Source organism: Lontra canadensis, unplaced genomic scaffold, assembly GCF_010015895.1.
Source record: "Lontra canadensis isolate GAN:19392208 unplaced genomic scaffold, GSC_riverotter_1.0 scaffold56, whole genome shotgun sequence".
In the NCBI taxonomy this organism is placed as follows: Eukaryota; Metazoa; Chordata; class Mammalia; order Carnivora; family Mustelidae; genus Lontra; species Lontra canadensis.
The window spans coordinates 1,303,826-1,331,582 of NW_022631050.1; the positions used below are offsets into that span (position 1 = coordinate 1,303,826).

The following is a 27,757-nucleotide window of genomic DNA, read 5'->3' on the forward strand; positions in this document are numbered from 1 at the left end:
CCCACAACTCAGTATAGGGGACATCATCAAAAAATGGAGGTTCTTAAGACCGGAAAACTGAAAAAAAAATAAATAAATAAAAATAAAAAATAAAATAAAATTTAATTTAATTTTAGACTGGAAATTAAATTAAATTTAATTTAAGACTGGAAAACTGAAGCTCAAAGACAATAAAAGTCCTGTCCCAAGTCCCACAGCAAGTAATGGCAGAGCCAGGCTTCCATCCAGTTCCTCTGACTCCAGACCCAGGCCACACTGCCTCACCTCACTATGAACAACACATCATCTCTGCTTTTGGAGACTGTTTCACCTAGACATGGACATTGCCAGAGAGGATTTGGGAGCAACAACCATGGAGAAATAGATGCTTATTTTTGATATGGTCTCTGCTAACAAGACTTTTATTGAGTACTTTGTAAATGATAGGCATTTTACATAATGATATCATCTGTAGCCTGTGAACCCCTAATAAGGTTGAGGCATGATGCCAGGTATTTGCTAAGCATTTTCTCATTTGCAGCTCAGAACAGACCCAAGTGCTCCTGTTACTCCTGTTTTATACTTGAGAAAACTGAGGCTCAGAAAGAATAATGAGTTTGCCCAAGGTAACACAACTTGTAGGTGGCAAAGCTGGGATTCAAGCTGACACCAGACTGACTCCCAAATTTTCAAGCACTATATTTGATACCTGCCGGCCATTTGACATACTTTCTGCTCAGGTGTCTATCTGCATGTGCCCCAGCTGTACAGGTGTGGACTGTGAGGTCCTAAGAGGGTCATGCCCAGAGCCCCAGGAAACAGAGGGAAGCACATGACTCATGGGCAAAAGTCTAACCGGGAACAATCTGCTTTCCTGTGGATTAACATCTATCTCTGCTCTCTCTTAACCCGCTAAGTAAACCCCTAATGCATGGTGCTGGCCCTCATCCAGATGCTGAGCAACGTTTACGGTATGATTCTAAATGGTAACTATGAAAGAATGATTTGACAGTATTCCCCCACAAGCTTCCACACTGAGAAGGATAAAAGGGAAGGGAGAGTTAAGCAAATGAGCACAATGTTTTATAACAGACCTCACATATTTTCCTTAACATCTCATCAAATTATTTTTCTATTTTCCTACAGTCTTATCTTTTGAATAACAAAACCAAAAAAAGTGATTCCATTCTTCTGCCACCAATCTCTAAGATAATTCAGGCTGACAACCCATTTCAGATAAAATATAAATTACATCCCAATTCTCTTTGCATAATACCTTCCTTAACCTAATACAGATCCGTGGCATTATAAGCTTTATTCCGTTCCCACCTCATTTTCCCCAAATCAGCCTTGATCTCATCAATGTAGTACATGGGTCGTTTTCCTATAAAATCACCTTTCCTCAGTCTAGGTAGAATTTGGATCACAGGTCCTCCCATTTCTATAAGTTTTTGTTGGTGCTGCTCTTGTTTTGTTGTTGTCTGTTAACTATTTTTACTCAAGCAAATATAACAATTTTCCTGGCTCTTGCTTCCCTTAAATTGTAGATATTCAAACACTCTATTACCCTGGAATTATTACAATTTGTATTCGGAAGCAATGACCTAATAAGTTACACATTTTATGCCTCAGTAGTCCGCTAGATTTGTAAATAAATACTAGTCAATTCTGACAGCACCTTTAACGGTGTTCAGATTTCTTTCTTCTTTCCTAGGTAGTGCAGTTGGATGTTATCCATGTTTCAAAGGCATAATAAGAGCTAAGGAGTTTCTTACTGGTAGTTCTTTAATACAGATAAGCAAAAACAAAACAAAACAAAACTGCCCTATGCCTAAGTGTTATCTTGGCTGGATTTTTATCACGGTTTGTGAAAAAGCTTCCACTAAAATGACATTGAATTAATTCATAAATATGAAAATCATTTCATGATGATAATCAAATCATTTTAATAAAAATTTAAAGTGAAATTCAAACTGAATCTTTACTTCAAGCTTGAGCTTCTAAAGTGCTGTTCATCTAAAGTCAGTTAAGATTTATGACAGAGACAGAAGATATGAGGAAGAAAACAGATTTCCTTTATTATCATAACCTAAGTGCCATCAGGCATCATGCTAAGAAAAAAAAAATAAAGCAGGGGGAGGGGAGGAGAAAGAGAGAAAGAAAGAAAGAAAAAGAAAGAGAGAGGAAAAAACAAAAAACAAAAACAAGAAGTCCAGTTTGGGGCTAGTCTTGGCCTAGATGTACTTATAGGATTTGATGAAAAAATTTATACAAGATGAACTAGATATTGTCCAGTGCAGACTTTTAGGAAGACCTGTTGAAAACAAAATAAAAATAACAGAGGTTTAAGCAAGTAATATTAATTACTCTAATGCAAGTAATGATGAGACAGTGCCTCAGAGACAGAAAGGGACAGGTTTATTGCCTGAGGATAGGAATGAGGATTCTCTGGTCAGCTTCAGAGATTCTTTTGGGACTGAGAATTGTTCAAATTGGTTTACCCCAAAATGAAAACTTGAGACAGAGTAATGGTAGGTAGAGAAAAAGAGTATATAATTAGAAGAAATCATTGAAAAGGAATATTCAGAGCCGAACTGGTTTATCAGAAACTATTACAATTAATAATGACTAACTTTTTTAATTTCTTTTTTTTTTTAAGATTTTATTCATTTATTTGACAGAGATCACAAGTAGGCAGAGAGGCAGGCAGAGAGAGAGAGAGAGAGGAAGGGAAGCAGGCTTCCTGCTGAGCAGAGAGCCTGATGCTGGGCTCGATCCCAGGACTCTGGGATCATGACCCAAGCCGAAGGCACAGGCTTTAACCCACTGAACCACCCAGGCGCCCCCATTTTTTGATTTCTTAATCATGAGTCAAGCACTATACTCTGTCATCTCATCCTGTTGACAAACTTATGAATAGTTTTTATTATCTCTCTTTTTCAGATAAAGAAACAGGCACAAAGAGGTCTGGTAACTTGTCCAAAGTTACACAATTATTATAACCTTGATTCAACCTCAGATGATCCAATCCTGATTCCAGAAGTCTATACTCTTAATCAACATTACCAAGAAATTCCAAAGCTGTTTGCATTTAAAATAACAACTTTCAGGGGTGCCTGGGTGGTTCAGTGGGTTAAGTGTCTGCCTTTGGCTCAGGTCATGATCTCAGGGTCCTGGGATCAAGGCCCACATTGGGCTCTCTGTTCAGCGGGGAGCCTGCTTCCCCCTCTCTCTCTGCCTGGTGCTCTACCTACTTGTGATCTCTCTCTCTGTGTGTGTCAAATAAATAAATAAAATCTTTAAAAAAAATAAAGTAATAACTTCCAGAACATTATGGCCATAGGTAAATTTAAATGAACTTCTAATAAGAATTCAAACCTGAAATGTTTATCAGAGGCAGATCTTGAAACTACAATTGATACCAAAGCACCATGCCTTTTCCTCATCTGTTGCTACAAAATAGAATTTGAAATCCTGGTAAGATTTGGAGAGTATAAAAAAATTTATGTTTAAAGAAAAAACAATTTTTTCTTATCAGGCCTCATAGAAACTTATTAGAAAAAAACAATCCCTTCCTTTTCCTCTGATTTAGAAGTGACCCAACGGCAAATCAATTTAATTCAGTTCTTGAGAATAATCAGTTATTGGGCTCCTTTCGAAAGGAAGCACTTATAGTTTTGCTTCTCCTCAAAAATAAAGAACTCAAAAAAAAAAAAAAAAAAAGAACTCAAATTCACACTATTGCCATGAAATAAGTATACTTCAGTCAGTAGCCTAGGAAGATATAATGATTAATAAAAAGACTGGGTTGCCTGCTGGTCAGGAGGCCTGCTTCTCCTTCTCCCATTCCCTCTGCTTGTGTTCCCTCTCTCACTGTGTTTCTCTCTGTCAAATAAATAAAATCTAAAAAAAAAAAAAAAAGTGAGAAGGGAAAATAAATGTCTTAAAAATGACAAAGAGAAGAAAGGCTCAATTTGGGGATTCGTGGAATATGGGGAGTAAGAGAGAGAAACATGACTGATAACCAGAATTTTTAATCAGTGGGAAGACAGTGTTGGTTGAGGGATCACAGAGAAGGAATAGAAGAGGATGAGCTCGGTTTGGAACATGTTGAGTTTGAAATGGAGGGAAGACATCCATATAAGAAAGTCTCCTCGTGAGATATAAATTGCAACTCAGAAAAGGGATGTAGATTTCAGAGCTATTTTCATGAATGTGATCATTTAAACTTAGGCAATCACTTTAAGGAAAGAACAAATCAAGAATTTACAAGCAACTAGGATAAAACCAAGAAGCAGCTACACTTCAGGGCCACTTTACAGGTACAATTTTAAAGGAAGCTTTGGGGACCTGGGAAAGAAACCAAGAGAATTCAGAATCATAGAAGCCAAGCGAAGACAGAATTTCAGAGACAATGGTGATCAGGAATGTCAGGCCCTGCAGAGAGCCTGGGGATGGTGAAGACAGAGGGACTATTTTGGCCATTGTGGTGACCTCAAAGAAAGCTATTTCAGGAATGACCCCAGAGCAGAACAATTGAGAGGGTAAAGTGGGAGGAATGGTAATGCATGGAATCATAGCTTCAGGGACAAGAGAAGGTGTTTTATTAAGATAACAGAAGGCTGAGCACATTTGCAGACTGACTGGAAGGAGCCAGTAAAATGGATTACAGCTGAAGAATAAACAAAGGCTAATTAATGATTCAAGACCCTGGAGCACTCATTATCAACCCTTTCAGAACATTAAACTCACCTAGGACCCTTACAATAATACTTATGCCTACTTCTGATCTGCAGAGATTCTGATTAAATTGTTTTGGGGTAGGATGGGCACCTATATTACTTTTTAGTTCTTCCAGGTGATTCTAATATGTATCCATATAGAAGAACCACCAACTCAGAAGAACAGGACATTGTATTAAGGCCACAATAAAGGTTGCTTTGGGATGTCAAAGGGGTTCTTCTTCCTCTAAAATGGATTATGGTTGTATTGGAGTAGAGGCGAAAGGAAAGGATGAATTAAGAATAGAAACATTTTGAAAGAAGAACACTGAAAGAAATAATGGATGGTTTCAGTCTGATGAAGTAGAATGCGAGACACTTGGAGGAAGAGGTAGGAGTGATGTCATGAAAGAAACTTCGAATCCCAAACAACCATAGAATTCCACCAGGGATAAATAAGGTAACTATCCACTTACTGCCTTATTCTATCTATCTTTTTGGGTTGGTGACCTCCTGACAAAAAAAGGCATCACTGTCTTTCCCATCCCTCTTAGGAAAAGGAGAAGAAAAAAGAAAATTCATAAACAGGAAAGATCTGGGGGCACCTGGGTGGCTCAGTGGGTTAAGCCTCTGCCTTTGGCTCAGGTCATGATCTCAGGGTCCTGGGATTGAGCCCTGCATCGGGCTCTCTGCTCAGCGGGGAGCCTTCTTCACCCTCTCTCTCTGCCTGCCTCTCTGCCTACTTGTGATTTCTCACTCTGTCGAATAAATAAAATCTTAAAAAAAAAAAACAAAAACAGGAAGGATCTGGAAGAATAGAAAAGTTACAGAACTTTAAGGAAGACTTGTTTAAGCAGGGGTATTAAACAGGAAAAAATATAAGCTGTGGACTTCAATGTCAGGGAAACCACTTAGAACCTGCCCATGAAGGCATCTTAGAAATCACCTTACCCAACTCCTCCCATTTTTTTTTAAAGATTTTGTTTATTTATTTGACAGAGAGAGAGAGATCACAAGTAGGCAGAGAGAGAGGCAGAGAGAGAGGAAGGGAAGCAGGCTCTCCGCCTAGCAGAGAGCCCGATGCGGGGCTCAATCCCAGGACACTGGGATCATGACCTGAGCCAAAGGCAGAGGCTTTAACCCACTGAGCCACCCAGGTGCCCCCAACTCCTCCCATTTAAATGACAAGTTGATGGAGATTCAGAAAGATTCTGTGACTCAACTAGATCAAACAGCATGTTAGTACCACGACGGAACCCTTAAACACAGTCTTCTGTTTCCATACCAGCACTTGCTGTTCCTTTACACACTCTAACTCGTGACCTCTGTGGTTGAGGTCCTCAGTAAGAAAAATGGCTGCAGCTCTTCTGGGAGGATTAATAAGAAAATCTGTAAATTATATTTAGCTCATTGCAAGAAAGGGAAAAAAATGTTCAATTTCTTCTTTATTGCTATTATTATGTGAACCAGATTGAATTGCTGGGTCTCTTAAGAGTTTCTTATGACTCGTGTGAAGTTTCCCATTTTAACCCAAGTCAATTTTAAATTGCCCATAAAATACAGAGATAACTGTAATAATTCAGTTGCCACATTCAGTACCTTGTTTGAAATATAATCGAAGAGGAGGAGGAAAACTCACAAGCCTAGAGATGCCTCAAAACAGAGCCTGCAAAACCGTAAAAAGATATATTCCATGTAATTAAGAAGGGGCAATGTGTGCTAACAAGGCCAGCGGGTGCCCTGTACTGCATGGCCTCAGTGTGTGGACAGTGGCCAGAACACTTAGGCCCTAGGGTTGTTCATCTATAAAGTGAGAAGACCGAATTCAGTCACCTCTCAAGTCCCTCCCGTTTCTAACTATATTTTCATTGTCACCATCATCCTCCAGAAAAAAAAAAAATACTCTGAAATAGTTTAAAACAAGATACATAGAATTTCTCATGGATCATAGTTCTGGGTTTTTTTTAATATACATATAATTTTTAAAAAATTAATCTAATTAAAGGTATGTCTCAACTTCCATTCTCTTCTGTGTAAAGCAGAAAAGCACTGGAGCAAATGTGGCTCACTCTCAACTCTGTGCATCAGTGGACTTTTCACTACCTTTGGTCAGCTCTGCCAGGCACTAGGCTAGTTGCTATTTACCCTGCACGGCTGAATGCTCTGTTCCCACATGCTGCACAGCCAGGGAGGGGACTGACCAATGAACACAAACATCCCAGAGCACCTTTCTCTTTTCCTCCTTTTCTTTTAACCTATCCAAGTGTGCAGTGTGCTCTTGGGTCATCTCAAGAGCCCTGTGGGCATGTTGGAAAGAACTGAGGGAGCAGAGTGCTGTGCCTGGCTGACATGCACTGTAGGTAAGCTAGAATCTCCACAGAACTGTGTTTGTTTTGCATTCATCCTCCTGAGTTAGGAGAGGAATTGGTGATGGTTACTGTGCAGAAAGAAGCTACAATTAAAGAGAAGAGTATTGGTTTGGATGTGTCAGAGAATGGCTAGCGGATGGAAAACTAGAGAATAAGATGCTTTCTGGCTTTGGAACAATCTGTAGGACCAAAAATTCTGGAGTGCAGGAAGCGGATTTTTTTTTCCTTTAAGATTTATTTATTTATTTACTTACTTAGCAGAGAGAAAGAAAGAGATCACAAATAGGCAGGCAGAGAGGGGGAAGCAGGCTTCCTGCTGCGCAGAGAGCCCGATACAGGGCTCGATCCCAAGACCCTGAGTCCATGAACCGAGCCGAAGGCAGAGGCTTAACCCACTGAGCCACCCACGCGCCCCAGGAGCTGATATTCTTTATTCTAGTGTGTATTTTCTCATATTTTAAAAAATGGTGTGGGGTTCATGCACAAGTTGCCGGTTTCAACTCTAATATAATGGAGCTGTAGGATTTTTCTCAGCCTTTCAAATGCTCAATTACCTTACTTCCAGAATTTTCTTCTATTAGATCAATTTTCTGCAAGAAGCTCTGTCTAGACATGCAAACTGAATTGGAGAATGGACACAAACATCCAGGAAACTCTAGAAAAAGTATCCCAGTTGATTGTTTAAGGCAATACATCTTTGATCTTTACCAGTATTAATTATCCAAGTCTGTGTTGATATCTCTAATTCTGCATACATACAAATGGTCTCATACAAACATATTTGACAATCGTATTACTTTACAGGAGATTTTCTTCCTCTACAAACTAGATAACAGTAATTTTAGTGATGAGAAAATATATAGAAATTCAAACTGACAGCAATTCACAGATCCCTAATGTTCCAATGTGCTCTGGTGTTTTTCACCAGCTTTGCAAAATTATTATTAATAGCCTGACTACAAAGTTGTTTAGGAAACATCTCACTTCAAATTAGGCATAATCTTCTTCCTTCAGATTATACAGATGCATTGTTAAAGCCATTTTCCTTTCCTGTATTTGGCTTATTTTCCCTGTTTAGGAAAAAAAAAAAAAAATGAAAAGACGAGGGAGGGGCTTCTGGGTGGCTCAGTCGGTTGAGTGCATGACTCTTATTCTCTGCTCAAGTCATGATCTCAGGATCATGGGATCCAGCCTCATCAGGCTCTGCACTCAGCAGAGTCAGCTTGTCTCCCCTCCCTCTGCTCCTCTCCACACTCATGCTTGTTCTCTTTCTCTCTCCCTCTCTCTCTCAAATAAATAAATAGTGCTTCAAAAGCTTAAAAAAAAAAAAGGGAGAAAATGTATATAATGAGGACTAAAACAACTTGGAAGGAAGCAAGATAAGGCAAGTAATTAGGAAGTTTAGGAAGTTCATTGGACTATCTTAGATCACCAAACAGAATGCTTCAAGTCTTTCCAAAGTACTTTGTATGATTTGGTTCAAAAGTATTCCTCTGAGTGGCTGATTTATTAGCAACAACAGAGGGTGTTCAAGATAAGGCAGGGTGGGGACACTGGTAACTGACAACCAATCAGGAGGCCTTTGTCTGAGAACCTGAAGTGAACAGAAAATGCTGAGGTCTTTCCGGAGGACACTTCTTACAAAAACAAATAATTCAAAATTAAATTGAAGATAAAGCCCCAGGGAGGTGATAGCTCTTCCCAACTTTACTCGTAGGAGCCTTCCTCAAGGCTTGAGATTGCTATTGTGGTCAAATAGGCTATGGTGACCCACACAAACGGAACTCAACCACTCATCAACCAGTTGTCAATCAACCAATCATATCTAAATATTTCAGACCCATAGCCCAAGTTTCCCTTCCCTAAATGTGTTGAGAGATTTGGTTTTTCTAACATGCTTTGAAGAAAGTGACTTTATTGGCATAAAATAATAAAGATTTTAAGCATCTGCTAACATTTTTCTTTCTTTCTTTTCTAAATTTCCTGACTGAGGAGCCCTGGTTTTAATGGCTGTCAAACTCTCTCATAGTCTGTGGTTTACTCCCATTGGAGAGTAAATGGGCAGAACTGCAAAAACCTTTAATTGCTTGAAAGATAATACCACCTAAGGCATTCATCATAAAGGCCCAACAGCAAGTGTCCACAATTCACCAAGGACAGGGCTCTCCTGCCATAGCTCTCCATCTTGATGTCACCCACACAAGTGATGCCATCAGTAGGCTTTTTGAGCAATGTATGTCAGGCATGGGCTAAGTGAGTTCAGTCTTGTCTTTTAACAGAATCTTGGAAATAACCCTATGAAGTAAGTGTTATTTTTGTCTCCAGAGGAGGACAATGAGACTCAACTAAGATAGCAGAGCTAATACATAAAAGAACCAAGGAGCAAACCCAGCCCGACCTTACCTCTAGTCTGCTTTTACCCAATCCACCACCCTACCACCTTAGAGACAACAGTGCACTATTTTCTGGATATCTCTGGGTACTCCACACCCACTACAGAATATTAGTTCTCTGAGGTTAAAAGTCATGCGATATATTGCCTCTGAACTACCACAGGTGCCAAATATAATGCTAGGCACACAGTAGGCACTTGAAAAATATATACTGATGAATTCACAAATGAAAACTCTTTGTTCTAATGCTTTATCCTCTCACTGTGCAATGAAATGGAGAATGTATCCATAAAATTTTAGTCATAAGGATAATGTTATTTGAACAGACAAGATGGCATTATGAATAATAGATTTCAATCTATTAAGCACAGAGCTACAACCAGTTTAACAGGATAATGTAAGGATTATTATAAAATCTGGAGAGATTACTGTAAGTGGTACTTGATCCCTTTCACTAGCAATCAACACAAAACAATGCTGAGAAGGAGGCTTTCTTGTTTGTTTTTATATGAAAGCAGTATGGACTTACACAACTAGACTGGTTAGAATGGCCTAGTTCTATTACTTCAGAAAGTAAAGGGTTCCGTGGCTCTCTGCAAAGGCCTATCCTTTCCGATCAAAACCTCCTCAGGGTTAAAAGTAGGGGAGGATCAGATTAGATGATAGATAAGGTCTTCTGGCTCTAAAATGCTGTCATTCTGTAATATTGTTACATCAGATTCCAGTGTAAGAGTAGCTGGAAATGCTTACTTTGTGATTTTTTTCACTTTTTGTAAGATGCTCTGTCAGGAAACTCAAAGACACTTCATGGTAAAACTCAGTAGAGAAAGGAATACAGCAGCCTTTTAGCCACAAGTTGGGATGCAGCAACTATGGTCTGTGTGTAAGGGGAGATGAAATTCAGTGATCCACTCTGGTGTAGACAGGGGCAAATCTAAAATGGTATCACCAAGACTTTCTGCACTTAGGATTACTGACTGCTCCTACATAAATTCAGAGTTTCTAATAAGATCATATATAGGACAACTTAATCTATACAGACCAGCTGGCTTCAGAGATCTACCTTCCTGTTAGTTAGTTAGTTGTGCTATCTTAGTTGCCTTTTCAGATCTGTGTTTCTCCATCTGTATGAAGAGAGCACTGGATTGGATGTGTTGCCTAGCTCTAACACAAGCGATCCTCTTGTAGTAGGAAAAAATACGTTTGGTTATGGCAGTCACTTGCTGCCTTCTTTGGAAAGTAGTTTCTGATAAGCGGAGGCTGAGAAGATGACAGTTAGACCACCAGCTTTGGCCGAGATAACCCAGGAGTAAGTTGCTCTGTGTTATTAAGGAAAGAGATTGAGAAGCCCCTGAGAGAGGACTCTGGGAAAGGATGCAGATGGCAGTCAAGTTATGTGCTGGGGCTAAAAGAAGGGAATGAGGAGACAGGAAACCCTAAGAGCTGTCAGCATATGGGCCGAGACCTGAAGGGAAATGCTGGGCTTCTTTAAACCCTCTCTTTGCCTCCATCTCTCAACTGTCGAGAAAGAGTATACTCTTCCATAATGACTTGGTGCCGGTCAATTCTTTATTCTGAAGGAAAAATGATCAACTCCAGCCTCAGAAGCTGTGTGGAGGAATGGCTGATCTATGGGTTAAAGATGCATGACAAGGAAATATGTTGCAAGAGAGAGAACTCTGCATCTGCAATATTGATGGAAGGAAGGATTCTTTCTACTGAGCTGTGGCCAAACCGCATCTCAGTTCCATTCTGGATAGGACATTTCAGCAGGGGTCCCAAATGCAGACAGCTTCAGTGGCTACGCTGAGTGAAGCCAGGACTAAAACAAAAGGTGCTCATAGAAACTTGGAACTGGAGAATGCATATCCTGAAGAAAGGCATTCCATTTTCTCTTGCTTTCCCCTTTTAGTTGAAGACAAAATAAATAAAAAAGACATCGTTCCCAGCAAAACACATCTGTGGGCCAGAACCAGACAGCTTGCCATCTCTGAAAGAGTCATTAACAAATCAGAGGACATTCAGAAGAGAGTGGTCAGGATATAAAATAACTCCAAATGGGGCAGTATGTGAAACAACTGAGTGAACTGGAATTCCTTAATTTGAAAAAGAGTAGACCCTGGGGAACCTGGTGATTGTCTTCAAAGTGTCTGAAGGTTGTTTTACAGAGAAGGTATTAGAAATGTTTTATCTTTCCTTAAGTGTCGGAACCAGGAAAATAGGGACAGCCAGTAAGGATTAAATAAGTTAATATTTATAAAGCAGAACAGAACAGTGTCTGCACAGAGTAAGAAATGCAGAAGTGTCTGCCAAGCTAAGTAAGACGGACTTGATATAGTGGCATCTTAAATGAGCTTAAGCTTAAATGAGCTCTGCGGTGGCTGATTGGACAATGGGTACCTCATAGGGATGACTGGGTAGCAGTGTTCTGACACAAAGTCCACCAAGACTTATAGATTACCAGGTGTCCAGGTCTGGTTGGTTCTCTAAGGCAACTTGTCAACTTGGATTCAGGTGCATGTGCATTTAAAAAACAAAAAAACAAAAAAACAAAAACAAGAAGTGAAAGATACTTCTCCTCTACCAAATGGTCATGCCTCGCATCATCTCATTTACACAAGATTCATCGCACTTTGAAGTAAGAATCAACTGAAGTACAGGAAAGGTATCACAGTCCTCTCAGTGGAAGTGTGGGGACTGTGGAAAGGAACCGCCAGAATGCCCCAAAGTCCTCCAACAAAAAAGCAGCAGAATTTAGGATCTGCAAAGCTCTCAAACCCTCCTTTATGACTTTTTGTCAGACCAAACAGATGCGAGCCTTCCATGTTTTATCATTCAAAACAGAAATCCATGTCTCAAAACTCCAAATCCCATGGAAATAAAGAGGTATAACAAAAGACTTAGAAGACATTTGCAATACTTTTGAAATACTGAAATTCTGATTACAATAGGCACCATGTGTCATAGAAGTATAATGACCAATATAAAGACAACAGTGACCAGAACTACCTCTTACTGAGTTAAGGAACTCAGTACTAAGGTAGATATGAGTGCCGGGAACACTGTGTATAATCCAGGTGGGAAAAAAAAGGATTCATTTAATAATTGTTTCATTGTTGCTTTGTGTAACATGGAGCAGTTGAAGAAAATAAAGATTTATCAAGTATCCAGTTTTGGTCAGGCATAGTGCTAAGATGCTTTATCTGTGTTATATCTAATTCTCAGGTTAACCTTAAGAAAAAGGTAATTTAGTCCTATTTTATACAAAAGAAAATTAGAGTTCAATCTAATAAACTCTTTATACTCTTATATACACTTCTGAGGGATTATAAATCAATAAAAACTTTCTGAAGAGTAATTCAGCAGAATCTATCAAAAATTTCAAGGAGCAAAATTACTATCTCAGCAATTCCATTTGTAGCCATTTATTCCCCAGAAATACTTTCACAAGTGCACAAGGATATTATGTGCAATTGTCTTCACTGTAGCATTATTAGTAATGTTGAAAATCTGGGGACAACCTAAAGGTTCTTCAGTAAAATAATTTATGATGCCACTATATTCTAGAACACTTTGAATGCAATAAAAAGAATGAAGTAGACGAAGTTAAGCTCATTCAGAAGGATATCTTAGAAATATTTTTGAGTGTAAATATCAAGATACGAAATATATGCAGCAAAGTCAACTTTCTATTAATAAAATATACCTACATCTGTATGTACACAGTGGAAAGTCTGGAATAATACATAGTGAGTGATTGATAGTAGTTATATCTAGAGAATGAGAATGAGGAGCTAGAGTAGAAAGAACCACTTTCTACTTTCTGCTCTTCTGTATTATTTAAACCATTTTAAACAAATATGTGCTGTTCCATTTTTAAGAAGATGGAAAGTCATAATGAGCCTTAAGTCACACATGCAGCAGCTGGCAGTCAGAATTCAGCACAATGCTTCCTCCAGAATCTACTTCTAAGTTTGCAGTTTGAGAATTCTCCCTTCCTAAAATGAGCTTACTCTATCTAGGGGGTGGGAAATGGCACAAAACAGAACTACCTGAGAGAAAGAAAATGAAAACTTTCTAGGGAAAATCAATTGGAGCGTGGATGGAAGCCATTGCAGCAACTATAAATGCACTTCCCTGGCAAAGAATGCACACTTCTGGACATGGAGGTCAGTACTCGACAGCATTGTGTCACGTTAGCTGGTTTTTATTCTTTTTTTTTTTTTTAAAGGTTTTATTTATTTATTTGACAGAGAGAGAGAGTGATCACAAGTAGGCAGAGAGGCAGGCAGAGAGAGAGGGGGAAGCAGGCTCCCTGCTTAGCAGAGATCCCTTGTAGGGCTCGATCCCAGGACCCTGAGATCATGACCTGGGCTGAAGGCAGAGACTTAACCCACTGAACCACCCAGGTGCCCCTCACGTCAGCTGGCTTATCTGAGGAGCTCTTTACAGCAGTTCCAACTGTTCTATGAAGTTACCCCAGCAGACATGGTCAGATACACCTAGCTCTCACTGCTTATACCACTTCTACACACTCTATTCAAGGCATTTATATCTCCAAATGTAAACCTTCATCATCTCCTCTGACTTTTCTTGGACAGCATCAAGCTGAAAATCAGGATTCTAGTAAATCACATCCTCATAGCATACATTCCATGGCAAGCAAAAGGACTGGATTTTAAGAAACACCACAATATTTAACAACACTATTGGTTGTAAATATTAATGAGGTGTAGATCCTTGAAACAACAGAGCCAGGACAGAGTAGAACATGAATTCAAACACTTAAAAATATTTCTGAAGTTCCAAAGATACTGAAAGTGGACAAATAAAACAAAGTGATAATGAATAATCTCTCCAGAGTAGGGTAGGCTCTTATTAACAGGGAAGTATCATGAGAATAACTATTATAAAAATCATTCCATCATGAGAACCACTGTTAGCTACTTGTAGATGTAGGTTCAAGTATAAACTGAAGTCACATCTGGAAAGTTCAATGGTTGCAGCATTCAAGTAGGCAGTATCTAGACACATCACACAAAAATGTACATGCATGCTGTACACATGTACACATATACATACCTACCTGGCAATTTCAGCTTAGAGAAAACTCTGAGACTAACATATAAGTCACCTAAAAAATAAGTGTATCCAAACCCAAATGAAAATGAACAGGTCAGCCCATCTGGCTAATATATCTTTTCTCCTTCCAGAAAACCACTGTATCTCTGTTTTCTATTTTGTTGTTGTTGTTTTTAAGTAATCTCTCACCCATCATGGGGCTCAAACTCATGACCCTGAGATCAAGAGTCACATGTTCTACCGACTGAGCTAGCCAAGCACACCTCTATTTTCTATTTTTAACCCAATGTCAGAGAGGAGCAGAGTATTGAATAATTTAAAAAAGAGAGAGAGACAAACATCAAAATCCATGCCCTTGACTTACATTTAGATAAGAGTGTAAACATCAAGAAAATTTCATATGAATATTCCTCAAGTGGGGTATCTCAGCAAAAATTATTTTACTAAAGATCATTTACAATGCCAACTGCAAATGTTATCAAGCAGACTTGTGTTTTAAAATGTGTGCCTATATTCTACAGATTAACCACCTGATGGCTTCACAGGAAAAATTACACCAAAACACACTGGTGTTAGAATAATTGAGAAGCATTCAGTTGAAGATAAACCTCCTACCTCTTGTAGCTCTAGGTACTGATGATGCATAATAACAAGTAATCACATGAATTAATAAGGTGCCTTCAAACCTTTCAGCACTTAACAGAAGTAGTTAAGTCATTTTCCAACCAGGACATCATAACTTTATCAAAAGTGTTCTTGGCATATCACCATTCTGGGTTTTCTCATCCCATCTTTACCCTTGCCAATATTTGACCAGAGGTAGAAAGGTCAATGTAAATAATCAGAGCTTCTGAGTGTGCATATATGTGAATATATATGTCTATGTAGCTCACCATTTACCCATTAGTCAATATTATCTGTTTGAAATTTACCTAAGACCTAGAAAATAAGCAGGAAAAGTCTTGTACAGCCAAAAGAAAGCTCTAAAAGTGAGGATAAAGTAGACCACATATGTAATACATCTAGTGACTTATAGAAGATATTCAATAAATGGTCACCATATTACCACATTATCATCACTGTCTCCACTGGCTACAGAGTACCTGGGATCAGTTATCCTAAAAAATAATGTACTCAAATTCGAAGCAGCTAAGAAGCAATAAACTGAAATTGAAGACACATTTTGCTTCTGCCAAAGCTACTTAAAATAGTAAAGAGTTACAGTTAGCATTCAGACAATAAGGGATAAAATAGAGAAAATTATAAATGTCAGACGTAAATCAACAGGAAAAAGTGCGAGGCCATTTACACCAGGACATATAGTTTAAAGGATCTGAAGCCAGGGATATCATCATTTAATCTTTGCAAAGCACACACTTTAAGTTCTTAATGATGCCACTGTGATAAGAATAGTAGCCTCTAAGTCAGATCTGAGTTCAAGTCCCAGCTCTACCTCCCTGTGGTTTTGTGATCTTGGTTAAGTTAGTTAACCATTCTGATCCTCCGTTTACTCCTCTATTAAGTAAGAATTGTATCTATTCCATGATAGGTCTAAATGAGATGTTAAGTATAAACGGCTAACAAAGGGATCATCACATGGAATCCACTTATTAAATGGTAGCTATAGGGTGCCTGGATGGCTCAGTCAGAAGAACATGCAGTGTTTCATCTCGGGGTCAAGAGTTTGACCCCCATGGTGGGTGTAAAGATTACTTAAGTAAATATTTTTTAAATGATACCTATATTATTATTGTACTTTGCTTTGAAAAAAACATGGAAATGTATAATTAACTTTTAAAGATCCCTTTCAAATAATTTAATGCTATAAATCAATTTTGACATGTAAGGGGATAATTTTCAGTTATCTAAAAAATAAACATATGGAAAGCCTATTCCTACATGATGCTGCCGTGAATACAAAAAGTTGTTTTATAATCAAACACAGGTGAAGGAGAAGATACGTAACCAAAAGGCAGAAAGAAAAGAACAATGTCTTTTTTTCCCCCTTTATCTGGGTCAAAATAAGTTCACAGATGTCTCAGACTTAAAAGGCTGTTGAAAAATTTTGAAACTATAAGTATAACTATCCTATCTTGGAAGTATATTTCCAGTGTTTCATCCATGACATTTCTGTTTGTTCATTTGAAATCATTGCTAAAAATGTGAATTCCTCCAAATATACTCATAATCCAGTGGTATCTTGAGCATCTACAATGGCAAAGGAAAGAATTCCTCTTTGGAAGAGTACAAAACCTTCTGATGCCATTCATGCTATGATCTCGGGCACATTAAGTTTAATAGTCATAGTATTGCGCAGCTCTTAAGAAGTATGGTAAAAAGAAAGAGAAAGAAGTATGGAATAACCAGTGCCTCTTTAGCACTTGAAAGACACTCAAGAAATCCCTGTTGAACTAGTAAATACATCTATCCTAACTAGAATGTACAGAGATATCTTTAAGATGATAGATACATAAATTAGGACTTGGTTCAAAAGAACTGAGTCTGTTTTTCAGAACTCTGGATATAAATGACAAAACACAGCTCAAACACAACCAAACAAATATAAAATGTATTGGATCATATAAGTAAAAATGTCAGAAGTTGACTACTTTTAGCATTGCTAGATCTGCTGCTCAAAAATGTCCTCTGTTCATTTCTTGGCTTCTTGTCTTTTGGATTGGCTGCATTTTCCAGAAATTTCTCTCCATGTGTTAAGAGTAGATAGTCACCAGCAATTTCTGACTTATATCGACTTTGCACTCAGAAAGACAGAAAGGCTCTCCAGCACTGAAGTAATTACTAAGAAAGGGACTCCATATGAACCTACTAAAATTTGACTGGCCCTGCACTGATCACGGCATTCTGATTTGCCACCTTGGTTCATGTGACCACATCTGGAGTTGGAGACAGGGGGTGGGAGACATGGGGGGTGGGGCAGGCAGTAATCTGTGATTGATAGCCCTACTAGAAAATTATAGTGAAAGAAAGGGACAGTTTCCAAAAGAAGGATGTACTAAAGACAAAATGGTAGATGCCAACTAGAGTTCCCTACAATAAATTTCTTTAATATCCTCTGTATTCTTTTAACCTCTGTAATATTGATAGTCAATGGTTTACATGCCCCAGCCCTCACCAAGATTTAAGCTTTCTCAGGGTAGAGGATGTGTTTTCCTCACAATGTGGTTCATTAGAAAACATGAGCACTAATTTAAAGAGATAACTTACACAAAATTTTATATTATAAAGAATTATACAATTGTATATTTGTATACATTTAAACTGTAAATGATCAAGAATTATACAAATGTAAATATTTAGAGCCATGTACTTGTCTTCGACCTTCTCATGGAGTTAAATACATCAGAACTTCTAGCTTAAAATTCAGTGATTTTAGGAGATGATGCAAGACTGCTTCTGACAATGGCTTCGACACCTAGACTTCCTTCAACTTGTATCTTTGTATCGCATGCCATTTTTTCTCATTCACATCATAAGGGGGCTGAAAATAAAATATGAAGTTATACAAGTTATATTTCCAGGTAATCATACCCATTATAATACTGTTTCCCTGTTTCTGGCATTGAACAAGATACCTGAAATGTAGCCACATCTGTTTTCCTTTTTGTTAGTTATCATGTCTAGGCTGGTTTGCATTGCTTCTTTCTCCTTTAGATGACGTTTCCCTTAATACTCAGAGTGAAGTGGTTTGTGGCCACTCAATATATTTTCAGCCCTTTACAAGTCATCACTATCTTGAAAGTTGGATCTCTCACCAATTTTTCTAAAATTACATATCTAAGCTTTTCTCTCAAGGTTTTCTGGTTTTCATGTATTTATAATTATGTTAGAAAAATTATAACCTTGTAAAGGAAGACCATGTTTTAATCATCTTTTTTTCATCTCCAAAAAGCATGGTCCTAAAAGTGCATTTGTATTTAGTCTGAAAAAAGAAAAAGTGAGTGGAGAAAATGTGAAAATATTTCAGTAAAGATAAGACTAGAAAGTCAAGTCTCATTAAAATGAACACTGCTGTAATAGAATTTCACTATAATTAAAATATTCCCAAGCTCTCTATGGACAGTGACCAATAGTAATGATGTCTTCTTGCTCTTGCTAAAATAAAAGTTTCTTTTTTTAATAACTCAAAATAACAAAAGCTTTATCCCTTGGTTCCTAATTGTCACTAGCTATTGTGGAAGGGAAAAAGCCTGAATACTTGATTCTTGAGCAAAAAGTGGAAAGAGGAACAGAAAACACCAACTAATACAGCAAAATCTCCTCACAAAGCAATGACCATGTATCAGTTTTCTTTTTTTACAAAAAGAGAAGGAAATGAGTAATAGAATCCATGGACTCTACCAAGAAGAAAAGGAGATTTGACCAAAAATGTAGGCTATCTTACGTTACAATTTACACAAAAGTTTTTATCTATATCACCTCATAGAATGTAACTATTCAACAAAGTTTTGTAGTAAATATTATATTATCACTTTGCTGATTAGGAAACTATAATTCAGACTTCAAGTGTTTTTCCCAAGAGAGAAAACCACCATCTTCTCATTTAAACATTTTGTACTGTTTCCATAAAACCATATCTGCCTCTGTTGGTTCAATAAATTAACCATATACTTTATAAATACTGAGGCCCTATATGCTCTTTGAAAAAAATCTCTAATTCATTATAGTTTCATTCTTTCTATTTCTTAGTTGTCCCACATATATATGTCTAGATTATAGTTTTACTTCTCATTTTTTCTATAGCTCCCCTTTTAAATAGAACAGTCTAAAATGCAGATGACACCTAACAATTCATATATTGAGAATTAGATTAGATATAAATTATGGTTATGCAATAAAACAACTCGTCTTTTCTTATGATAGCTGTTTAGTAGTACTGTATAATAATTTTAAAAAGTATGCTATGCAGTGAAATACGTCAGCATTGCCTACAACTAGGTGATATCAATCTAATACAATTTTATCATCAATTTGCAGCACGGATGAAAAATAAGTGCAGAAAGAAAAATCTGTGTAAATGGGCGTGAAAAGACTTACTGATCTTGCATTCTAATTATAAAGACAAGAAGAGAAAGATCCACTTAAAACTCTCAGCTCAATAGATCTCCCCATTCAAGTTCACGTAACTAGTGAAAAAATGGCCTCAAAACACAAGTTCCATTATTTCAATTATTTTTATAAGTTTATTCTCAACCTGTACTAAATTCAGTACATTGGACAGCATCTTGACTTAAAAAAAAAAAAAAAATAGAGAGCCATCTACTGGCCAGGAACCTGAGCAATCTTGGTATATTAAGTTGGAGTTTTAAGTCCTCCGATTCTAAGATAAAAAGGAAAAAGACAATATCTTGTGATCCTTTCTCTGTGGACAAATTTTTTTCACTATAGTGGGATCTATGTGTACTCATTCCAGTTCTCTCAAACAGGACAGCCAGTTCCTACAACCATGAACAGTTAACAGAGCTCAACAATGCTCTTTCCTTGGGCTCTAATCATGTCTGTATCATCCTGCCATAGTAATTACTCTTTGGATAAAGAGAGCATAAAAAATAGCCAAGCTTTGAGTTTGCCAGAGTTGCAGATGCTTTGAAGTTCCAATTCTAATGTTGCTAATCTATCTTCCCAAACAACCTATAATAATATGTTCAATAAATATTTGGTAATTGAATATTTGTAAGTGAGGTGAACTATGTGAGTCTATGTTTTCCCTATGGATATAACTTCATAGCCTAATTGAGCCAGTTAAATGAACAAGTGAAATGATTCCACTCAAAATTCTCTTTCCTCTGTACTAAATTATTATTCCTTAAAATTTTTAATTAAAAATAAACCATGTGCACTGACACAACCACACTTCCTTAGTATATATTCCATGAGGCTAGTCTTGGAAAATGTCCTATTTGCTTGGAGAAATAATAATTGCGTAACACTCATAATGGTAAAATTTCCAATTCAGGCGCCATCCGTTCATAAAAATAAATTCTTACATATGCATTACAGAGTGAAAAACAGAATAGAGAGGGGTGAGCCTGGAGATAAAAATTTCTGGAGTACATATGTGTAAACATTTTGAAGAAAGCTTCTCTAATAACAACTTAGGATCTCTTGCTGTTGGCATTCCTCAGGATTCCCTGTTTGGGAAATATGTATAAATTAAGCACTTTTGTACTTACATTGTCTCAACAGATTCTCATAGTAATCTTATAAGATAGTTAAGGCAGGAATTTGTTACCCCATTTTAAGGATGAGCAAATTGAAGATCAGAGATATCAATTAACTTTTCAAAGTCACATGACTAACATATGTTAGAATTCGGTCTCAAACCCAGTTCTTTTGACTCAAGCTCTATTCTACACCACTACTCCTCATGTACCTATGGATACACATATTGGAAACACCTCTTCCATGAAGGTAGATAATAATCCACTTGCCTCTCTTTTCACTTGTGTTCACGCATTCTTCAATGCATCTATATTTTCCTTTGAAGTAAAGAACAAAATAGGCAGGTAGACACCTAGGCATAATGTGCTTTTTGGAGGGGTATTTAACCTTGTGCTTAAACTTGTTTTAGCCAATAATTTCTGAAATTTAAAACACCTATATGTGTGAAGAATAGGAATAACAATTGATAGTAAAATATTATTTTACTTTCAACTGCTGCTTTCAAATGCTATAACAATATGTATGTATAGTCTTGAGAAATCATTTCACTATCTTAATCTTACTTCCCTCAAATTTTATTTCATATAGTTAAACACCAGCCTTGCTATTATATTCTTAACCCCTCCTTTCTATGGCTCCCTACTATCCCCACAATAAAGGACAGATTCCTTAGGATGATGTTACAAGCCATCCATTATCTACTTTTCCTTTCCTCTCCAAACTCTTTCCCCAACACTCTACCTTCTCTTTCTAGCTAAACTGAACAACTGTGCAGTTACCCTGTAGAGCCCATATCATTTGACATTACTATGTCTTTGTCCATAATCTCCCTTCTTTCTTAAAGGTCTACATATGGCTTTTCTATCTGAAAACTCCATTCTTTCTTCAACTTAGTTCAAGTATTAGTCCATAAAACTCCTTGAGCAGCCCTCCTACTCCCTTACAAAGCAGAGTTGATGACCCTTTTTTTTTTTTAAAGATTTTATTTATTTATTTGACAGACAGAAATCACAAGCAGGCAGAGAGGCAGGCAGAGAGAGAGGAAGGGAAGCAGGCTCCCTGCTGAGCAGAGAGCCCAATGCGGGGCTCGATCCCAGGACCCTGAGATCATGACCTGAGCCGAAGACAGTGGCTTAACCCACTGAGCCACCCAGGTGCCCCATGATGACCCTTTTTTTGTGCATATCTCAGTTATAGTAAATTGTCAGGTTCTACTTTGGTGCCTACTGCAAGATTTTGTAGTCAGTTGTTTGTGTGTCTCCTTCCATGTTTTAACTTACTGCCTCTGTTCCTAGCACAGTACCTAGCAAGATACTGCAGGTGCTCAATAAACATTTACTGAATGATCAGTGAATACGTAAGTATCCTGTTTAACAGAGTAGCTAAGGAAACAGAAATTCACTGACTTTTTTTTCAAGGGCAGAATCATCCAAACATCAAATGGCATCTTGTCTGAGCTTTCCTATATCCTAGTCTAACTAATATTATGTAAAAGTACCAAGGATCTGAAACATATGACTTTAGCATATAATAATACAGTTGCTTAGAACCTTATATCTAGTGAGAACAGAAAGGGAGAATTTATTTATCTTAAGCAAAATTTTAGTGCTATCACTACTGCCGTTGAGCAAAAATTGTAATCTTGTGCACTTGTTATTGGTTTGCTTTTATTCACCCCTCTTCATTTCTGAATACTTAAAAACAAAATAGCAAAATGAAACAAAAGGAAATTCTACGATTTTTGAGGCAAATGTGGATCCCATGGATAATATATTCACTCCAGACTCCATCCTCTGAATGCCACTTGCATAATAGGAAAAGCAATCACCAAATCTGAAGAACCTTGTGGAGACATAATATGAAAAGTTATAATCTTGAAGAATAAAAATCTAAACAAAGCCTTGGATAAACTAAAAGAAATGGCTCTGGAACTAAGTTTACTAATTTTATAGTTGGATGTCTATTTTAAATATACTTTTTGATCCTTTATTTATAAATCCCTATACCAATTATTTATGGAACATTGTCCAGAAACTGTTGTGGACTCTGTGGATTATAATATATCACAAATATAATTTTTTAATATTGTTGTACAAATATATTTGAGGAAATAATACTTCAAATAACTCCACAGTGTATAAGTTAAGGTCTAATTCATTACGGATAGAGAAGTTCATGGAATCAGAGTTCATGGACTCAAAATATATTCGGTCTTAAAACCAGTTCAATATTTGAGCAAAGATTTTATTTAGCAACAACATTACTAAATACTGTAAGGGATGAAATAAACAGGACATAGTCTCTCCCTCTAGATGCTTAGTATTTAGTAGCAAAGAGAAGGCATTTACACAAATAAGCCTGTGATACATGCTAAAAGAGATTAAAGTGACAACAAAGTACAGAAGAGAGAAATTTCCCACCTAGAGGAAATCTAGAACCACTTCACAGAGAAGAGTTGCTGTCAGGCAAAATGGCAAAATATACATTAAAGCGCTCCATAAACTATAAAATCCTGTTCTATCGTTAGATGTTTTTTCCTAAGAGCAGAACGGAACATGTTGCATTCTAAATTAGACATCAAGAAGGATATTTGGATTAGGCACTTTTAGATGTAAAAACAGAGGCCTACCAATGGCACAGAAACCAAGGAAGCATATTAAAACACAGATGAGAAGATGCCAGACAGAGGAGGTCCTCATGGAGGAAGAGCTGGAAACTGAAGCTTATTTAGAAATCAAGGTAGCACTGAGGACCCCATCAGCAGAGCTTGTGCCTTTTCACTCCTTGTCTCCACCACTTTAACTTAGTTCTTCACGGGGCTTCTCCTACTCTTGCTACAGAAACACGTTAGTTTCCTTTCTCCCTTGCATTTATCTTTTCTTGCTCTGCTTTGTGAGCATTTCTCCTTCAGATTCTACTTGTCTTTACCCACCTTGGCCCTGGACTTTACCTTAGGGCTCCACTATATACATTTATCTTTTCCAAACCAGGCCATATTAGATATCCCTGTGGAGCTTAAGGATTGCTACCCCTACTTCCCCCCTTGATGCAGGTGCCAACCATTCATTGTCCAGTAGGCTTTGATCAGGGGGAAAGGACTATGGTTCCAAGGTGACCATGTAGTTGTCCTCTTTCATTCACACCTATATTCATTCAGTCTCCTGTTGTCTTATGCACTAGATGATACAACGTAGACAAGATTTTTTTGTTAAAGACTTTGTCCTCATGACACTTTCATTCTAGTTAGGAGTGATAATAGTAAAATTAAGAAAATAAATAAGCAAGACCAATTCAGCAGGTGATAAATATTGTATAAATAGTAGAATGTATAATAAAAATGATCAGGAGTGGGGAGGGGGAAGAGATGCTAACTTTGGCAGGGTGGTTACAGAAGGAAGGGGTACCCTGTGAGAAGGAGTCGAGTCTCTAGTGTAGTCAGTAATGAGTTATATAGTTAATACTATAAGGAAAGTATATCAAGACTGCTAAGCTACTATACCAGTCCCCCTCCCAACCAAGTTCAAAATTAACTTATCAAGCTTAAATTATATATACTAGCTATTATGAGCTATGAAGAATCAGCTTCTAAGTTGGTAGAAGCACAAATACAGTACAATAAAGTGACCATCCAGTGATAGATTTCTTTCCAGAAATTATGATAAATTAGGTGGGATTCCTACTCCATAGGATTATTGATAGGGTAAAAGCCAATAAAAGATAAAAGATGTAAAAGCAATTTTAGATATAAGAGATCATGATCTTACTATTATCAAGTAGAAAGGAAGGAAGGACATTGAGTCCCAAGCCAGGTAAGCGTCAATCAATCCCACTTTTTGGAAATTGTGAGTCATCCAAAAATGCTTGCAATATGTACCAATGGTGTTCAATGGAGAGAACATTCCCAAGACTAAATTTCACTAGGAAAAACACTTTATGTGCATATATTTATGTCATCCCTTTTAGGAACATGATTTAATATCAAAGTCCTTTCATGTTATCATTTATTTAGCCTAAGTGCACTACAATTTCCACACCTATATCTCACAAAAAAATAAATTTTTTGTCAGAAGTTTTTTCTCAATTTGAAGGTTACATTTTCAGATCCTGGTATCTTTATACATCATCCTGTATTCATATAAAAACAGGTAAGTAGCATGACTAAAATACTTTGTTTTTTATTATAAGCAGGATCATGTAATTACTAACCATGGCTTGTCTAATTTTACAAATACTGGTAGAAATTGTTCAATAGGCCACTTTTTTTGACTGACCTTTTCCTACATCCATCACTAATGCCCCTTCACCAATTAGTTTACAATGAGCTTTCCTCTGAAGAATGATCTCTTTTTTCTACATCCATTCATTAGACCTTCCAGAAATAGGACTTTTTAAATGATTTGGTTTGTATATACATTTATAAGAATTAAGCAATAATTTCTCTTGGGAAACAGCATGGTACAGAGAAAAGACCTGCATTAAATATTTTTGCCACAAATAGTTGAGTGACTATAAGCAAATTATTTAACTTTTCTGAAGCTCAGCTCCTCAGTGGTAAAGTTCATGATGAAAAGAGATGGTGTATGTAAAATCTGGGGCACAAGATAAGAACTTAGTGAAGTTAGTTCTCTTTAAAGGCAGCATAATTTTCTATATGTCCAATTGATTATAGGAGGAAAAATAATGTACTTTGAGTTCAGTTTAATACATGGTTTAGAACTCAACATGAATGGTCTTAGAGTGCACATTATTTACTTCGTGGATAAAATGGCTACCTTATACACATTAATACATATCAAAATGCATGTTTCAGAAATATAGAAGTTACTATAAACATTGCTATAATATATCTACAGGATATGTGGTTGTTTAAATATGATCCATCTGCTATTTGCATTTCACCAAAGTAACATAAACAATTACATTATCTTCTTTGGCTAATTTTATATTACTCATTGTCTAAATTTCATTTGCTCATTTAAACCAGAATCAAGTTATATAAAGAAGAAACTCAATAATGCAAAGTTTCAGTCTCTTTTTGGCTGAGAAGTTACCAAAAACATTATTTAATGCAGTAGAGACAATGTGCTGTGATCAAAAATACTCAGTTCAGAAACCTGAACTATTATTTTCTAATATGACAGAGTCACAAAATGTTAAAACAATAATGATTTGCCTTTGATTGGCTCTCTCAGCATGGTGGCCTCGAGAGGCTAGAATTTGGAAGCAGAAGATGAATTCCCTACTCGAGGCTAAAATTTACTAGCTGTGTGATCCTGGAAAGTTACCTAACCTTTCTGAGGAGCAGAACTCTCATGTGTAAGACTGGGAATAATGTCTATCCACTTTCCTCACAGCTATTTTGAGGAACAAATGAGATACTGCAGATTAAAAACACTCAGAAAACTCAAACACTGAAACAGGATGGAAGAAACTGGGCAGAGTAGTGGCTCCTTTCTTTTTGTTCCCATAGCAGGCTGTTCATTGCACTCCCCAGTATTATAATTATCCATTCTCATGCCTGAAATGTGATACAGTAGCAGAAGGAAAGTAGAAACCTGAGGTCTGTTCATCTCCAGATGAAACCATCAGCTGCCAGAAGCCAGGAAAACCTAGGTTCAAATCCCTTATTTTACCAAAAACAGTGTTATCTTTGGGATATTTGGCAATGCCCAGCTTCTGCAAGGGGACTCCCAAAGGACAGGTATAGAAAACAAAAGGCAGCTACCTAAGAGGCTGTCCTGGCTGATGACGTTGGCATCTCTGCTTCTACAAGGTGAGGAAAGGTGTGGCTCATGGTACTCATATCCCAGTCAACAGACAAGTTCAGTGGCTCCAGAGTAGCACATGTCCACTATAAAAATCTCTGAGCAAGAATAAGAAATTGGTCCAAGGTTTGAATATTAGAGGATTTTACATTTCTGGGCCAAGATAAATGGGAGAGATTGCAGGGTACTTTACCCTGAGGCAATAGTAGTTCTGATGTTATGGGAGAAAGCCTGCTCAATCTTACAGCTTCCCTCTTTCCCTCACCCTCCAAAAGCCAAAGTCTGTACCTTAAAAAAAGAAAAAAAATCCCTAATTCATGATTTTGAACCAAATGGTCAGATTTCTACTATATTAATATCAATTAAACAAGACCCACTCAAATGCACTCTCCTGACAGAAAGGCGAGTTGATTTTTACACCTGCTCTTTTCCACCATCAGAAAACTGCAATCCTCCCCTCCCCAATCCTCCTCAAAAAAAACAAACAGAAACCATCTGAGCCAGAGCCACTGTTTGTGTTTTGTATTTGTGTGCACTCATCTACAATGTTCTTATTTCTATTAGGGAATGTTTGCCAACATTTTCAGATTTAGCAGCAAGGCTCTTCCTGACAGACTAGGAAAGGGGTCCGCAGAGGAAAATTCATCATCTGATTAAGGCTTTCAGGCCAATTAAAACTCTTTGGACAGGATACTCTTTCCTTCACTTAGATTTCAGTGAACAGAGAGTAGATTATCTCTCCAGGCAATTATCAACTCTAAAAGTGCTTGTGGTTTCAAGATTTTGGCAGAACGTGTTGAAAATAGCATCATCAAAATACACTTGTACAAACACTAAATTCAATGGCTCTTTTGTCCCACATGCTGTATGATCAAATTTATGAAGGTCTGTTTTTTACCCTCAGGGTCTTTTTTTTTTTTTTTCCCCACAGAGCCAATCTGCATCACTTAAGTTCTAACTATTATATTAGCCATCCTTTTCACTAGACTAGAGAACTTCTTTTTAATTGTCCGTATCATGGCCACCATGCATCAAAGGTAGGATCATTATTTTCCACTTGTTTTCTCTCCTAGAGGATCAAATTCTTGTAGGGGAGTTTTTAGGGTTGGGAATAGGAGAGTGTCTGAGAGTAGGAACAGATTTTATTGTCAGTAGTGTGATCCGGGTCTTTGAATATGCCAAGCCGGGGACACTTCATACAGTTCCGTATTTGGGCTTCATTTGGATTTGTTTTCCTTACATACATAGGGTAGACTAACTGGGACTTG

The 27,757-nt window shown here is 37.3% G+C and overlaps 1 protein-coding gene across 2 annotated transcripts in view; it reads left to right on the forward strand.

Moving 5' to 3' along the window:
• The window catches only part of KCNMB2 (potassium calcium-activated channel subfamily M regulatory beta subunit 2), a 234,124-nt gene that overhangs the window by 15,582 nt on the left and 190,785 nt on the right, over positions 1–27,757 (forward strand). The window contains exon 1 of one of the 2 annotated variants that reach the window (XM_032875383.1): positions 6,978–7,060. The exons of the other annotated variant lie outside the window; for it this stretch is intronic. Within the exon in view, the coding sequence (XP_032731274.1) occupies positions 7,050–7,060 (11 nt within the window). The 5' untranslated portion in view covers positions 6,978–7,049. Of the gene's footprint in view, positions 1–6,977; positions 7,061–27,757 lie in introns of those variants that run through there. 2 annotated transcript variants of the gene reach the window in all.